General features: G+C 40.4%; 1 protein-coding gene across 1 annotated transcript; it reads left to right on the top strand.

Moving 5' to 3' along the window:
- Positions 1-8,333: 8,333 nt before the first annotated feature.
- Positions 8,334-8,813, top strand: LOC123758884 (IgA FC receptor-like). The gene has a single exon (XM_045743651.2). The coding sequence runs from the start codon at positions 8,334-8,336 to the stop codon at positions 8,811-8,813; it is 480 nt and encodes a 159-aa protein (XP_045599607.2).
- Positions 8,814-17,152: the final 8,339 nt, after the last annotated feature.

Below are 17,152 nucleotides of genomic sequence, written 5' to 3'. Positions count from 1 at the left end.
CTAAGAAACGTCACTGCCTCCCTAGAACCTACCGTTAAGTAAGGTCTGTTTACACCTTCCTTCAGCAGGGGCTCGAACTTGCGGTGTTCTCTTCCGAGTTTGACGGTCCACAGCAGCTTCTGATGATAGGCCAACGTGCATGAGGCAGGGAAGAGAAGCCTCCATCTCCGCTGATCCTCACCTTCCTGACATCGTTCCGTCCGTTTGTCTGCATCAGTCTCGGCGTCGTTCTTCATTCTTTTATCGTTTCCGTTAAGTGTATTACTGTCCACACTACGCCTTGCCTCCTGTCTTCTTCGTTTCTTCTTATTCCTTGTCAGAACTTCTAGATACTCGCCCTCCTCGTCTGACTGGCTGCTTTCAGGGTCCATGTTAATAACGCCGTGAGAAGTAGCCATGTCTTCTGGTGACTGAGTCTCCATCTCAGTACCCAGCATGGGGGGAGGGGGGGGGAAGGTGCGGAGCAGGTATCTTGACCCGACCGCGTCCCAGGTAAGACTGAATGATAAGGTTGTTTGATATTACATAAAAATTAGGAGATTGGGTACCACTAGGTACAGAGCAAATTTAAAGCTCAGTGTAGGAAACTAAATAGATGAAGTTAGGTACTTTTTGGTTTTGCTTTTAAATAAGGCAAAAGTTTTACAGTTTTTCAATTCACTAGGGAGTGAGTTCCATAGACTAGGTCCCTTAATTTGCATAGAGTGTTTACACAGATTAAGTTTGACCCTGGGGATATCAAAGAGATATTTATTTCTGGTGTGGTGATAATGGGTCCTATTACATCTGTCCAGGGAGAGTTTCAGAGCATGGTTTGCATTTAAGAACAGGGTTTTGTAAATGTAGTTGACACAAGAGAATGTGTGGAGGGAGTTAATATTTAGCAAGTTTAGAGATTTAAACAAGGGAGCTGAGTGTTGTCTGAAAGCAGAGTTAGTTATTATTCTGATAGCAGATTTTTGCTGTGTGATGATGGGCTTAAGGTGGTTTGCAGTGGTAGACCCCCATGCACAGATACCATAATTAAGATAGGGGTAGATTAGTGCATAATATAGTGAGAGGAGAGCAGAGTTAGGAACATAATATCTGATTTTGGAGAGTATACCAACTGTCTTAGAGACTTTCTTAGTTATGTGTTGAATGTGGGTGCTGAAGTTGAGTCTCTTGTCTAGGAATAGGCCAAGAAACTTGCCATCATTTTTATTACTGATGTTAATGTTGTCTATCTGTAGCTGAATTGCATTTGATGAGTTGCTTCCAAATAAGATGTAGTAAGTCTTTTCGATGTTTAATGTTAGTTTGTTCGTTGACATCCATAAGTGGACTTTTTTTAATTCATTATTCACAACATTATTTAGTGTATGTGGGTTGAGGTTTGAGTAGATAAGGGTAGTATCGTCAGCAAACAATATAGGTTTGAGAATATTAGAGACATTAGGCAGATCGTTTATATATATAAGAAATAGAAGAGGTCCTAAGATGCTGCCCTGTGGCACTCCAACGGTAATTGGTAGAGTGGAAGAAGTTGTATCATTGATGGTTACATATTGGTGTCTGTCACTAAGATAGGATCGGATGTAGTCAAGGGCAAGGCCTCGGATTCCATAATGCTGGAGTTTAAGTAAGAGGTAGTTGTGATTAACAGTATCAAAGGCTTTTCTTAGGTCAATGAAGAGTCCAATCGGAAACTCATTTTTGTCAAGGGCTGAGTAGATAATGTCAAGGAGACTAATGATTGCATCATTGGTACTCTTTTGGGACCGGAAGCCAAACTGGCAGGGGCTGAGTATGTCGAATTTTACGAGGTAGGAATAGAGCTGTTTGTAAATAATTTTTTCAAATATTTTTGATAGAATGGGTAGATTTGATATTGGTCTATAATTGTTTATGTCCGCCGGATTGCCTCCTTTATGGACTGGCGTTACTCTTGCTTTTTTGAGGATATCAGGGAAGGTGTGACACTCTATAGATTTGTTGAACAGTAGTGCTATGGGTGGGGCAAGGGCATGGGAGGCTCTCTTGTACACAATGGACGGAATTTCACTGGTGTTCCCTGCCTTGGCTTTTAGAGAGTGTATGATGGACACAACATCTGCCGGGCTGATTGGTGAAAGGAGAAGAGAGTTTGGATAGCTGCCTGAGAGATATGTGTTAATATGTGTCTGAGTCTGTGGGATTTTACTGGCAAGATTAGCACCAACCGATGAAAAGAAACTATTAAATTCATTTGCCATTTCTAAATCAGTTGACGGTATATCCCCATCCTTGTAGAGTTTTATTTGGTTATGTGAGTGTTGTTTAGTTCCTAGGATACTAGAGATAGTTTGTCAAGTGTTTTTCATGTTGCCTTTTGCTTCATTGAATCTATTCACATAATATGCAAGTTTTGCCTTTCTTATGATACTGGTAAGCATTGATGAGTACCTTTTAGCTACTTCCCTTGAAACTAGGCCAATCCTAACTTTCTTTTCATATTCATGTTTCTTGTTGATTGAGTTGAGAATGCCACTTGTGAGCCATGGATTGTTTAATCTTTTGTCAGTTACTTGCTTTGTAAGAAGGGGACAATGAAGGTTGTAGAGGCTTAGAGTTTTGGAGAGGAAGAGGTTAGCTAATGAATTTATATCATGGGTATTATTGAATTCAGAATCCCAGTTAATATTGTGAAGTGCCTCTGTAAGATTGTCTAAAGCTGATTCACTGTGTAGCCTAAATGAAAGTTTCTTGCTTTTTGGTGGTGTTAAGTCCATGTTCGCTATGAGAAAGGTAGGATAGTGGTCAGTTGTTCTGTCGTAGATTATACCAGATACAAGGGGAGCTGTTATGTTTGTCCATATGTGGTCCAAGGTAGTGGCTGATGTTTGAGTGACTCGGGTAGGTTTGGTGATTGTGGGGATTAGCATACAGGAGTTCATGCTGTTAAGGAAATAGTCAACTTGAGAGCAATTTTGTTGACCCAGGTCAATATTAAAGTCTCCTCCCAGAATGATGTGGTTTTTGTTGAGATTGTTGTTTATAATAAGATTCCTTAGGTTGTCTGAGAAAGAAGCTATGTTAGTATTGGGAAATCTATAGATGGCTCCAATAGTCAAAGAGGATTTAAGGGATTTAATTGTAAACTGAGCAAAAGTATATTCACAGTAGTCATCTCTGTCACTAATAACACTGTTGCAGATAAATGTATCTCGGTAATATATAGCTGTGCCACCACCTTTTTTATTAGGCCTACAGTTATGAATGGCTTTATAACCAGCTAAGTTGTAGAGTTGGGTATAGTCTTTATTTAGCCAAGTTTCTGTTAAAATAATGAACGATAGGTTAGTACCAAGTGCTGTGAGTAGTGCATTTAAATCGTCAAAATGTTTACCAAGTGATCTAACATTTTGGTTATAAACTGATAGATAGGTGCTATTTTGGAGTTTGTTTTTAGCCTGGTGTGCTGTGAAATACTTGCAATAATGATGATCAATGTGCTGGTTGGTATAGATATGAGACAGAAGATTTTGATCAGGATCAATATCAGTGTGCATAGAGATGCAGAGGGATCACGATACAAGATACACGATAAAGCAAAACACAAGAATAAAAGCAGATACAATAAAATAGTAACAATTTAGAAGTAAAATAAAGATCCAATAGTTAGCCAGGGAGGACACAGAAGTTACATAAAATAAAACACAAAAAATCAGTAGAGACTGACAATATAAATGTAAAATAAAAAATAATAAGAAAAATAATAATCATAAAAAAAAAAAAAAAAAAAAAAAATGATCTTGAAGATAATTAGCTTAGTAATGGTTAATTAACAGGGTAATAAAAAGCCCTAGGTTTAGTGACAAGGGGATTAACTAAGAACAAATAATTAAGAGTATAAAACAGGCAAAGATGACAAACAAAAAATAAAGTAAAAATTAAAATAAAAATAAAAATAAACACCTTTGGAAAGGAAAGGCAGAGCTTAAGTACACTTTGGTTGTATGTGAGACAACAAATAATGTTCTGGTTATTCAGCTGATATCCCACAGTCATCCAGGAAAGAAGTGAGGTGTGCTTCAGTGGTTATGACATAAGTTTTTCCAGAGTCAGTCTTCCTAGCTATTATTTTACCATCGCGCACAAAACAATGTTTAATAGCAGTGGATCTATTGCGAATTCCACGTAGTTTAAATAAGAGATTTTGTCTGAATCTGGTAAGACATTCGTTCACATAAACCTTGGATTTCCTAGCGACTGCAGCAGTGATAAGGTCTGACTTGCGGGAGCAGCTATCTAACTTCACGCGTATCCTTCTGTTGTTTGCACCAGATGATTTGGTACCCACTCTATAAGCTGACTTAATGTCTCTTGCTTCGATTGAATAATTCAACTTAGTACGCAATTCCTGGATCACGATGGCAGTACAGTCTTCTCTGTCAGTTTCATGGGGAAAATCCTGTGATGAGATGATGACGCAACAGTAAAACGCAACAGTAAAATGTGTACTTGGATGAAAAAACGATTCTTCGAGGTCCCTGGATCGTATTCCAGGGACCTGCCCGAAACGCTACGCGTACTAGTGGCTGTACAAGAATGTAACAACTCTTGTATATATCTCAAAAAAAAAACAAAAAAAAAAGTGGACAGTATACCCATCCTATAGTTGGTATAGTAGACACCATTGTTATGCCCGAAAACGCTTTGCGTAATAGTGGCTTTAGGCATTGTATATACTAGCCCTATCTATAAATCCATCATTCTTTGTAAAATCTCTTGTATGTATGTACCTTACCTAAATAAATATTTATTATATTATTATTATTATTACCATACCATCCTGTTTGCAGTAGTTTACCCCATACACATTCCAACGTAACATCGTTTTCTGTTAGGGTTCCTACAAAACATTCTTTAAATATTTTTAAAGCACAAACTATGGTATATAATATTGATTGGTGAAGCACTGTTATTCTATGTAATAATTTATAGTGCTTATTATAATTTACTAAGAACAACTAATATTTCCCAAAACAAAACTACGAGCCTTCAATAGGATGTAGCTGATCTGTAATATTCTAAGAGCATGGACAATAGTAGGTAAATTTCACAACCCATGTGGGACCTGAAAACTACAATTTTCATTATAATTGAACCAATCACGACTATTCTGTTATCTACGTTGATGGACGGGTACTGTGAGACGTAAATTGGTACGTGAGGAAGAGTTTGGGCCTTGGAAATAAAGGTAACTGGGAATATATCACATATGTACTAATTCACATTCAACATATTGACTTTAAGCATTAAGTCATATATGTGCTGTCTTGTGTGAGAACGGGTTAAACGAAATCTATGACTAACTATACAAATTTTTTTTTGTATAATAATATTAATTTATATATGAGAATAAACCAATTTTTAATTCATATTATGTTAAAACTTATGAATGTGTCTGGGGAGGACAGCCGCTGCTTTAAAACAGCCTAGTGTGAGAACGGGTTGCATAAACAGGGGGGGTTTGGTGTGGGTGCATGGAATGGACTTTAGCCTTTGTTTATGAGGGCTGGTTGATTTTTGTATCGCCTGGGATTCGAATCCGCAATTCATGATTGTGAGTCGAGAACGAACCCATCTAAACTATCCAGTCCGTCCTCCAAACAAATAGCCAAAAGTGATTCCATCCACCCGCCAACCCCAGCTGTTTATGAATGAAAAACGGTTTACTCACGACTCACAACCGATGATTTTCGAACACTTCCAGAACAAGTCCTTCACTGACGAACTTTGTTCGAACCACAAAGCTGTAAATGTTTCACCCACGTACTACAAATAACTGCCAACAGAACCTAAACACCTAACCTAACCTATGCCTATATATGCACATTATGCTAATATGTTATAATAGATCTTTAGCCTCTGCTATTGCATTGCTCTTCAACAAGTCACTTGAACTCCAAACCTTTCCAGATATTCTAAAAAAAGCGAGAGTAACCCCTGTACACAAATGTGGTGATCTCACAGATGTTAACAACTACAGACCTATATCAATCCTGCCTAACTTGTCAAAAAATTTTGAAAAACTAACCTACAAGCAGCTTTACTCTTATCTAGCCAAACACAATATACTTAGCTCTTGCCAAAATGGCTTCAGACCCAAAAAAAGCACTAACGATGCACTTATTAGTATGATTAACTTGATTCATGCAGCTCTTGATAAAAATGAGTTCCCTGTTGGGTTATTTGTGGACCTGCGTAAGGCTTTTGACACTGTCAACCACCAAAACCTTCTTCTTAAATTACATCATTATGGAGTCAGAGGACACTCCCTGCAATACCTCAAATCTTACCTACCTGACAGGCTCCAGTATGTTTCTGTGAATAATTCAATTTCTCCCACTCTACCCATCAACATTGGTGTTCCTCAGGGCAGCATACTTGGCCCTCTCCTCTTTCTCATCTACATTAATGACCTTCCAAATGCCTCCCAACACCTCAAACCAATTCTATTTGCTGACGACACAACCTTCATTTACTCCAGTCCTGACCCCCTTGCTCTAAATGCCACAGTAAATACTGAGCTAAATAAAGTCCATCTTTGGCTAACTGCCAACAAACTCACCCTTAACATTGACAAAACTTTCTAAATTCTGTTTGGCAATAAATCCTCTAATCAAATAAATCTCAAAATTATCAATACCCAAATTTGTAACAAATTAGATGGCAAATTCCTCGGCGTTCTCATTGACCACAAGCTGAATTTCCAGGGACATATTCTAAATATATCAAAAAAAGTTTCAAAAACTGTTGGCATTCTTTCTAAGATCAGTTATTATGTACCCCTCCATTCCCTGGTGACTCTCTATTACTCCCTCATCTATCCATATCTCAACTATGGTATTTGTGCTTGGGGTTCTACTACCCAAAATCATTTACGTCCTCTTATTACTCAACACAAAGCTGCTCTTAGGACAATATCCAACTCTGGCCCCAGACATCACTCGGTACCCCTACTCAAATCTCTGAATATGTTAGATATTAAGTCACTGCACATTCTCTCATGTGTATTATACATATATAAAACGCTGAACTGTAATGCCAATCCTGACCTCAAAAGCTTCATAGAAGGTTGTAACAGAACCCATGAGCACCACACCAGAAATAAATACAGCTTTGATATTCCAAGAGTACGACTTAATCAAACTAGAAATGCTCTACAAATCAAGGGACCCAGAATGTGGAATGACCTTCCCAACCATGTTAAAGACTGTACCTCTCTCAACCAGTTTAAGATAAAACGAAGCTATACCTAATAAATTCCCTGTAACCTACCTTACCCCTCAATTGTCAACCCATGTCTGTTTTTTTTTAAATGACGCTGTTTGTCGACCTAATTGTATTTGTGCTGCTTTTTCAGCCATGTTCCCCCCTTTTTATCTCTTTTTTTTTATTTGTTCTCTACTCATTTTATTCTTTATGCTCAATTAGTATTAAGCTTTAGTCATTTAAGTTTTTCATGCCCGAAACGCTTTGCGTAATAGTGGCTTTAGGCATTGTATGTACTAGCCCTATCTATAAATCCATCATTCTCTGTAAAATCTCTTGTATGTATGTACCTTACCTAAATAAACATTTATTTATTATTATTATTATTTATTTATCATTATTATTATAAATATTAATTTAATTTATATTTTGAGAAAATTCCAGTTTTGAATGAACAGCATGTTAAAATTGATGAATTCGTCTGTGGGGTCGATCGCTTAATGTAATGGACTTGAGTCCAGGACGGGTTGAAATGCTTCTCCCACGTACTACAAATACAAATAATCGTCATCAGGACCTAATCACCTAACCTAATCTAACAAGTGTCTAAATATGCACGGTATGCTAATATATAACAATATTAATTTATATTTGAAAAAATCATGTTAAACATAAGTAGCATGTTAAAATTGATGAATGCGTCTTTGGGGTCGACCGCTAGATGTAATGGACTTGGCCTGAAAGCGGGGTTACCTTACCTTGAGGTTACCGTGAGGTGCTTCCGGGGCTTAGCGTCCCCGCGGCCCGGTCGTCGACCAGGCCTCCTGGGGTGACAGAAATGGGCCCATTTCCTATTACTTAATGCCCCTGTTCACCTAGCAGTAAGTAGGTGCACAGGAGGTAGTCAGCTTGTAGTGGGGGTGAATCCATGGGAGAGGGTGGGGGACGGTGGACCTCGATATAAGCCTAATGTGTATAAAAACACTCTGGCTGCCTGTCCCCCGACACAATGAATTATAATTAAGGAATCCCTAAAATCCGTAAAATAGGACGTGAGCCCTTTCAATAAGCTCTTATTGCACTAGGAAAGATAAATGAGTCGTCTAATACAAGCAGTGTGTCGGGGGACAGGAAGCCAGAGTGTAGTCTTACACGTTAGGCTTATATCGAGGTCCGAACTATCAGACCACAAGAAACTACCAGACCCCAAGAAACTACCAGACCACAAGAAACTACCAGACAACAAGAAACTACCAGACAACAAGAAACTACCAGACAACAAGAAACTACCAGACAACAAGAAACTACCAGACCACAAGAAACTACCAGACCACAAGAAACTACCAGACCTCAAGAAACTACCAGACCTCAAGAAACTACCAGACAACAAGAAACTACCAGACCTCAAGAAACTACCAGACCTCAAGAAACTACCAGACCTCAAGAAACTACCAGACAACAAGAAACTACCAGACCACAAGAAACTACCAGACCACAAGAAACTACCAGACCTCAAGAAACTACCAGACCTCAAGAAACTACCAGACCTCAAGAAACTACCAGACAAAAATTAATAACAATTATAACTACATTTTAAAGAATCTAAAGAAAAGATTTACTGTAACTCAAATAATTTATTTGCTATAAATAGTATATTTTGTTTCTTTCAAGATCTTCGCTCTAAGAGGTAATGGTCTAATGGAATTTTAGCATTGTTCAATGAAAGACACATTAAGAACCATTGAGTGTGTTTGATATATGGTAGGAATTGTGTATGTATATGCTTTCATGTGAATGTTGACTGTGAAAATACCCTTTTACTTGGCAGCAGTGACCTAGATAAGCTCTTTCCTATTCCCAATATGAATATTCATACGCGAAGTTTATCCGGTGGTGGAAGTTACGTTTGTAGTTTACCCTAGAACTAGTTTTCTTCGATAAACTTACTCTTAGAAAACGAATATTTTTTCAGTACAGACTATTGTGTATTTTCAAGAAGTTATTCTGTTTTGCGGACTCCTTGTTCAACCTTGACGATGAACGGACGTCTGGACACCTCCTCCGCCTGTGACCCGCCGGTTCACGTCCTGTTTTCGCGTTTTGGCTTTGCTACTGCCTTATGGCATATCTATTCAACGGTCCGGTTGTACGAAATTGAAATTGAAATTGAAATTGAAATAAGTTTATTGAGGTAAAATACACACAAAGGGATGAGGTAGCTCAAGCTATTCTCACCCCATTCAGTACAACGTGTTAATATATACATAGATACACATCACAAATAAACACATTACCAAACATTCTGAGAGGTAAAAATATACATTTCCTCCCTCACAAGTAGTATGGTATCAGACGTACACACAAATACTTTTATGACCTAGGTATACTGTATAGACAATTTGCAAGACACCTGCAGATAATTCAACAAAATATTACAATCTTGGTGCAAAATTCTTATATCTCTCAAGAATATCATCAACCTTTCCGTTGTGACACATCCAGGCTATTTGTTCAGGAACAGTCCTTATCTCAGTGTTTCTATATACATTAATCAACGGACAATCAAGAATATAATGGGCAAGGGTGTGAGACCTTAACATACCACATAGTTTACACTTCGTGTCATTACCATGAACATCTATCCCATATTCCCAGTAATATTTGTACCCAAGCCTGAGCCGCATGTACACAGAGTCACTCCAAGCATTTCTCCTTTTACCATAAGTGAAATGGGTGTTTTGACTCACATACATGTAGTGTTGCATGGTTTGACTTCTCTCATACATTATCTCTCTCCTCTCCACTCCCGCCTGTGCCTGAATATTTCTGATTTTGCTTCTTATTTGTCTCATTGTGAATTCACATTCAATGTCAACTTGTGGTTTTGATGTGGCACGTTTGGCCAAGTCATCCGCCACCTCGTTGAGCACTATTCCAACATGAGACGGAATCCACATGAATTTCACACTATAACCTTTCAGCTGTATCTCAGTTATTCTTCTCTTACAGTCCTCTACTATAGACATGAAGACTGGGTTTCGACTGTTTAAGGACTCCAGTGCTCCTCGGCTATCGACAAATACAAAAACATTTTTGTCGTCATGACGTACTTCCTCCAAACACGCCAGAATGGCCTGCAGTTCAGCTTGTGTGGATGATATATAATTACTAAGCCGGAGTTCAATTATCCTGTCCACAGTCCCAAACTCCGTATAATCCCTTATTAGGACACCACACCCTGCCCTGCCATCTTCCGCCACCGACCCGTCGCAATATACATGTAAACTGTTGGCTCTTGGTAACCGAGATATCATGCTTCCATACAAACACCGTAATTGTCCCGGTTCATGATGAATCTTTTTCACCTTGAGGGGTACAATTTCGACGTCTATTTTCTGTACTTTCCAGGGAGCAGACATATTACCCTGTCGAGAGGGTTTACAGCAGTCAAGTACGTCGTATTCCCTGAGGTCATGAGCTAATCCTTTCGTATAGCGTGTCTCCCTCAGTTTCCTGGAAGTGTGTACGTCACTCAAGCAGGTCTGAACGCTCTCAAACAGCTTATCCCCTCCTTTTCTCCGCATGAAACGAATAGCTACTCTAGTGTTAATGTCACGGACTCTATCACACACACTCTGTAAATTTAATTCCATTCTCATTATTTCAATCATTGCATTTCTTTGACATCCAAGAATAATCCTCATAGCCTCGTTCTGTATCAGCTCTATTTTTTGAATTCTGCCTTGGCCTGTGTAAGACAAAACGGGTGCTGCGTAGTCTATCAGGGACCGAACAGTGCTTATGTATAACATCCGCAAGATAGGTACCCCAACACCTTTACCAGAAAAAGCCAGTGCTTTTAGAGGATGCAGACGGGCTTTACATAAGGTGCTGATATGATTTATTTCAGCATTTTTACTCTCACATGTGTATCCAACATACATGCCCAGATACTTGTACTTCTGTACACGGCTCAGTTCCACACCATTTAGAGTAAGTGTTATATTTCTTCGTTTCCTATACTCGTATTTGGTTTTATCTGCATTTATAACTAAGCCTAACTTGTGACAGGTTGTACCAAGTATGTTAAGAGCATCTTGAATTTTGTTCCCAGAAGTGCCTTGTATAAGAATGTCATCAGCATATATGATCGTCGTGACCCCTGGAGGATACATCTCTGATGCTAATCTGTTCATTAATACATTGAATAAGGTGGGACTTAATACTCCCCCTTGTGGGGTACCTAACTGAAACCTCCGTTCCTCAGACATGTATCCCTGGTAATACACCTGACCTTTTCTGCCTTGTAGATAATCCCTTATCCAGTGTAGCAATCTCCCTGTTATTCCCAGATTGGCTAATTCGTATAAGATTACTTCCCCATTGGCTTTATCAAACGCTCCTTGTAGATCAACAAAAACTCTACAATTGTCATCCACATTAGACAAGCACTTTAAGAGACAATCCGCAGTACTTTTGCCTTTGATAAAACCAAAGAGATTACTGGACATGTTATCACCTACAAGGTAGAGTAGCCTATTTAACAAAATCCTTTCCATCATTTTACAAAAGCAGGATATTAAGGAGACAGGTCTGTAGCCTCCGTTTGACTTAGGGATAGGAATGATGACAGCCTCTTTCCATTTTCTTGGTAACTTTCCCTCTCTATAACTCATATTAAACAAATCAAGTAAGGGATTAGGTTTCATACCGGCTAAATAATTAAGTATGTCATACGTTACTCCATCTTTTCCCGGAGCAGTGGAACTGCCACTTTTTATAGCATCCAGTAGCTCATCGTGGGTTATCTCAGTGCATGTTATAGATCTTGTATTTAAGGCACATAAAGTTACTCCATTTCTAATATTTTCCCATGACTCAATGGTGACTCTCGTGTCTGCAGGTAAGGACTCCATACCAGCAGCACTTGCCCATTTATCTACTAACTCATTAGCAACTTTCCCTGGATCTGAGTGAGCAATGAATTTGGTCTTACAACCCCTGACTTTATTTACTGCTCTCCATATGTCTTTAAGGTTCTTAGTATTACCAATGGACTGAGCAAAGTCTTGCCAGTATCTGTCCCGCGCCTCCTTCCTCACCTGACTGCATTCCCTAGCCACTTCCAACATTGTATTTTTCTCTTCATCCCTCATTCCATTTTTTAACCATGCTTTATGCGCACTCCGTAGCATTCTCTCCCACCCCTTGACTTGCTGATCATTGGAATATTTAAATTTCTTAGGTCCGTGCGTCTTGCTTCCCCTGCCCCCGTTATTTTCCCTCTGTACTAATTTCTCTATGTTCTCGACCATGTCCTCGTAAAAACTATCAACGCAGAGCGGCGTGTAATGTTGATACCAATCTCCCATATTTCGAATAAAGTAATTTTTCATATCTTTATTAATATTTAGCCTTTTCCTTTGAAAGTGGACTTGTTTTTTCCCCAGTGGTAATTCAACGTTCAAGGCAAAGTGGTCACTAAGTAGTTCCCGAACAACCCGAGCCTCCCCCATAATCCCCTGAGAGTTTAAAACGCAGGCATAGTCAAGCCGTCCTCCCCTGATGTGAGTTGGTTCATTGTTTCCCAAGAGACAGGTATCTGGATGATCTTGTAGAAACTGTAACCACTTGACCCCATTAGTATTAATACTACCTACTGTCCCAAGGCTTGTGTGCCGAGCATTAAGGTCCCCAATGACCAGTGAAGGATTAGTATAAATGCAGTCAGGTAAATAGTTAGCGTCGAAGCAGTTCCTGGATACATACAAATTAACTACAATAAATTCCCCGTCCCTTAATGATAATTTAACACAGACACTCTCTATACCTTGCGTTTTTGATGGCGGTTCTACTAACTCTGCTGGTATGGAGTTCTTAACATAAATCGACGTGCCTCTGATGTTATTTGCAGCGAAGAGGTGAAACCCTTTATAGCCATTTAATTTCAATAATCCTTCATTCCTATCCCCTGTCTCTTGGAGAGCTACAACATCAATATCATTTCCCATCACATAACAATGAACATCTGTAACCCTGTTTCTCAAACCATTAACATTCCATGACAACACTTTCAGTCTAGGGTGATCCATTATTAATCAATTCATTGCCTAAGTCATCCCCAATAAGTTCACTAAATGATAGCCATACCTTGTATAACATCTCCCACCTCCTCCCAAGTTCACCAGTAAAAGCGACATTGCGATTCTCAAGAGATTTTTTCAGCCCTGAGACGTCCATTATTGGCCCAAATGATTCTTTCATTTTATGTGTAATTATAGGGTTCTTCCTTTCCCTACGACTATCATCATTCACACACACTTCACTTTCCTTCATTTCATCACTCAATATTTCATTTTTGTCCTCAACCACTATATCCTGACTATCCTTCACCGTTTTGTGATTTTCCTTGACCTCCTGAACGTTTAATTTAGCCTCGATGGACTCGATTCTCTGCCCCAGATTTTGGAGGAACTCACCAACTTTTTTAAGTTCAGCCCACACCTCCTTGACCATATTATTATGACCCTCTTTCTGAGCCACAGTAGCCACTTCACTCACCGTTACACTGTCACTGCCGGAGTCCTGAGTGGTGGCGTGGCTGCTTGTTGCTGGAGCCTGCCTAAGTAAAGGTGACTCCTTTACCCACGCATTCGTCCGGTTCACTGGCACTGTTTGGGGCAGACTGTTTTGCTGTGCTCCCGGTGTCTGGGTAAGAGCTCTTGCTTGCTCTGTAACATTCACCGGCCGGAGAACAGCCATACTCGGCCTCTTGCTACACACAGCCGAGCTCGCATTGTGAACACCTCCACAGTTGCAGCATCTGGGAACTATTTTCTCACCCAGATTCAGTCTGTTTCTACACACAGTAGAGAGGTGAGACTTTCCGCAGAAACGACATCGTGGATCATTTTGACAGCTCCAGGATTTATGCCCCCATCTGCAGCATTTCAGGCATATTATGGGCTCTTCCACATACTTTGCTACATGCCTGTAGCCAGCCCCGGTGATGAACACTTTCTCGGGTACGTCGCCTCTCACTAGAGCCACCACCTGACTCCTAGCTTCACCTTTAATAAGGTGACGCTTGGCCCACACAAATCGTTGGTCGTCGAGTATAAACTCGGGGTCCAGAATCTGAGGGTATTTATAGATAATTACCTTCGTCAGCTTCTCGTTCCCCTCCGGTATTTCCATAAGAATTCCATCATATCCTTGCTGGCTAAGAAACGTCACTGCCTCCATAGAACCTACCGTTAAGTAAGGTCTGTTTACACCTTCCTTCAGCAGGGGCTCGAACTTGCGGTGTTCTCTTCCGAGTTTGACGGTCCACAGCAGCTTCTGATGATAGGCCAACGTGCATGAGGCAGGGAAGAGAAGCCTCCATCTCCGCTGACCCTCACCTTCCTCACATCGTTCTGTCCGTTTGTCTGCATCAGTCTCGGCGTCGTTCTTCATTCTCTTATCGTTTCCGTTAAGTGTATTACTGTCCACACTACGCCTTGCCTCCTGTCTTCTTCGTTTCTTCTTATTCCTTGTCAGAACTTCTAGATACTCGCCCTCCTCGTCTGACTGGCTGCTTTCAGAGGCCATGTTAATAACGCCGTGAGAAGTAGCCATGTCTTCTGGTGACTGAGTCTCCATCTCAGTACCCAGCATGGGGGGAGGGGGGGGGGAAGGTGCGGAGCAGGTATCTTGACCCGACCGCGTCCCAGGTAAGACTGTGCGGTTGTACGACGCCTGGCGCACATATCGCCTTGGGTCACGGGATTGTTGACAGAATTTTTTTTTTTTTTTTGACGTGTTCTGGCTGGTTCTCCCGGCGGAGTGACGGTGTTCGTGGGCCGGCTTGGCCGAGAGGTGCCGGGAGATGGTATGTCTTGGCGGGCTCCAGGTGTGCCCTCAGCCGTGGTGGGTGGCTGGCTACTGTTCTGCCGGAGGACACTGGAAGACTTTTGCGTTTTAGTTGGGAGCCGAGTTTTTGGTTTTGCTGCCCAGTGTTCTCTGTGGAGCGGGACTGGTGCTTGTCACCCTGAGGGACTCCTGGGGCTCTCCAATTATCTGCCCGTTTGCGGTTATTTGCCGCGAGGCATACTAGTTTTAAGTGATTGGCATCACTCGTTTCGCGATTAGGCTTGGCGTTTCACATTTCCGGGCTTCGCGATTAACCATTTACGGGTACGCCGGAGTGCATCCGGTCCCGTGATCGTCGTCGCCCCTAAATCAATAACAACAACAACAACACTGTTTTGTGGAATAAATACATTGAAGATTACGAGGTACATTATTACAAAGCCACTAACACGCTTAGCGTTTCAAGCAAGTGGAACGTTGGCCCCTCTCTGTATGGCGTACGGTGTCAGGGGACAGGAACTCTGTACTTAGTGACACTAATGGGTAACCATTCCCTGGATACAGACCATAACAATTGCCAAAACCCTGTCACATATTTCAAGCGCCTTTAAGAATCCTTATATGCAACACCTGCCTCTTGTTTTTCTTGTAATGCTTCTGTGATTTTGTCGTAGAGGCTAAGTAATTGCGAAAGACAGGATCTTCCAGCTCTAAATCCATTTTGACCAGTTTATGAAGTTCATTTTTCTCCATTAAGCTAGATATTTGATTTCTAATCACTCTATCAAACCTTTACGTATATGCGATGTTATGTGACTGGTAAATAGTTTTTAACCAATACTTTGCTGCCATCCTTGTGTAATGATTTAAGTGATTGAGACAACACACAGCCCCTCTGTTTAAATCCTTAAAAATGATGAACATACACTCACTCCACACATTCTCTTGTGCTATTTTCATGTACAAAACCCTGTTCTTAAATGCTAATCCTGATCAGGAACTCTTCCTTGATAGATGTAAGAGAACTCATGAGCACCTCACCAGAAACAAATATGTCTTTGATATTCCCAGAGTCAGACTAAATCTGTGCAACACTCCATGCAAAAATATGGACCCACTCTATGGAACTCACTCCCAAATGAATTATACTCTATTCAAAAGAAAAAGAAAAAAGTACCTAATTTCACCCTCATTGTTTCCTACCTTGTGCTTCAAACTTACACTGTACCATGTGCTACCCGTTCACCCAATTTTACTGCCTGGATTGTACCTGGATGGGGTTCTGGGAGTTCTTCTACTCACCAAGCCCGGCCAGAGGCCAGGTTCGACTTGTGAGAGCTTGGTCCAACAGGCTGTTGCTTGGAGCGGCCCGCAGGCCCACATATCCACCACAGGTCCGTTGGTCCGGCACTTCTTGAAGAAAACTATTTACTTTTCTCTTGAAGGTGTCCACGTTTGTTCTGGCAATATTGCTTATACTCGCTGGGAGTATGTTGAACAACCGTGCACCTCTGATGTTCAGAGTGTTCTTTGATGGCACCTCTGCTCTTCTCTGGTTCTATTCTGCATTTTCTTCTATATTTATTTATTTATTTTATTTATTTATTTTTTTATTTTTATTTTTTTTTCTCCTTCTCTATTTAGGCTGAGATGCTGAAACTTGGCCTAGTTGCAGCACCTTTCACATGTATCAGGATAATAAATTATGAATACCCTACAACAACTCTCATAGTTCCTGGTAAATAGCCCCTTAAGGAGCTCCGAGCATACAAGGTCTTCCCTAATATACAGGCCCACTCCTTCATGGGACCTATTTATCCTATCACATCTATATAGATTATTTTCTGGAACTCATATCTCACTGTCCACGAGTTCCACTGCATGCGTTTCTGTGAAAGCTCTAAGTGCTGCATTTGACTAAGTGAAGAGGCCATTTATGAACGGCACTTTGTTTTTGCTCTTGTTTTTAGTCGTTGTATGTTGGCAAAGATGAATGAGGTTACTCTGTTTGAGGTAGTTTGACTGAGAAACGTTTCTGACAGATCCATTATGAGTAGAC

The sequence above is a fragment of the Procambarus clarkii genome, chromosome 31 (assembly GCF_040958095.1).
Source record: "Procambarus clarkii isolate CNS0578487 chromosome 31, FALCON_Pclarkii_2.0, whole genome shotgun sequence".
Lineage (NCBI taxonomy): Eukaryota > Metazoa > Arthropoda > Malacostraca > Decapoda > Cambaridae > Procambarus > Procambarus clarkii.
This window is presented reverse-complemented; position numbering and strand designations above follow the sequence as displayed.

Coding starts and splice junctions, on each gene's coding strand:
- LOC123758884 (XM_045743651.2), top strand. CDS start 8,334: ATGAGTCGTCTAATACAAGCAGTGTGTCGGGGGACAGGAAGCCAGAGT.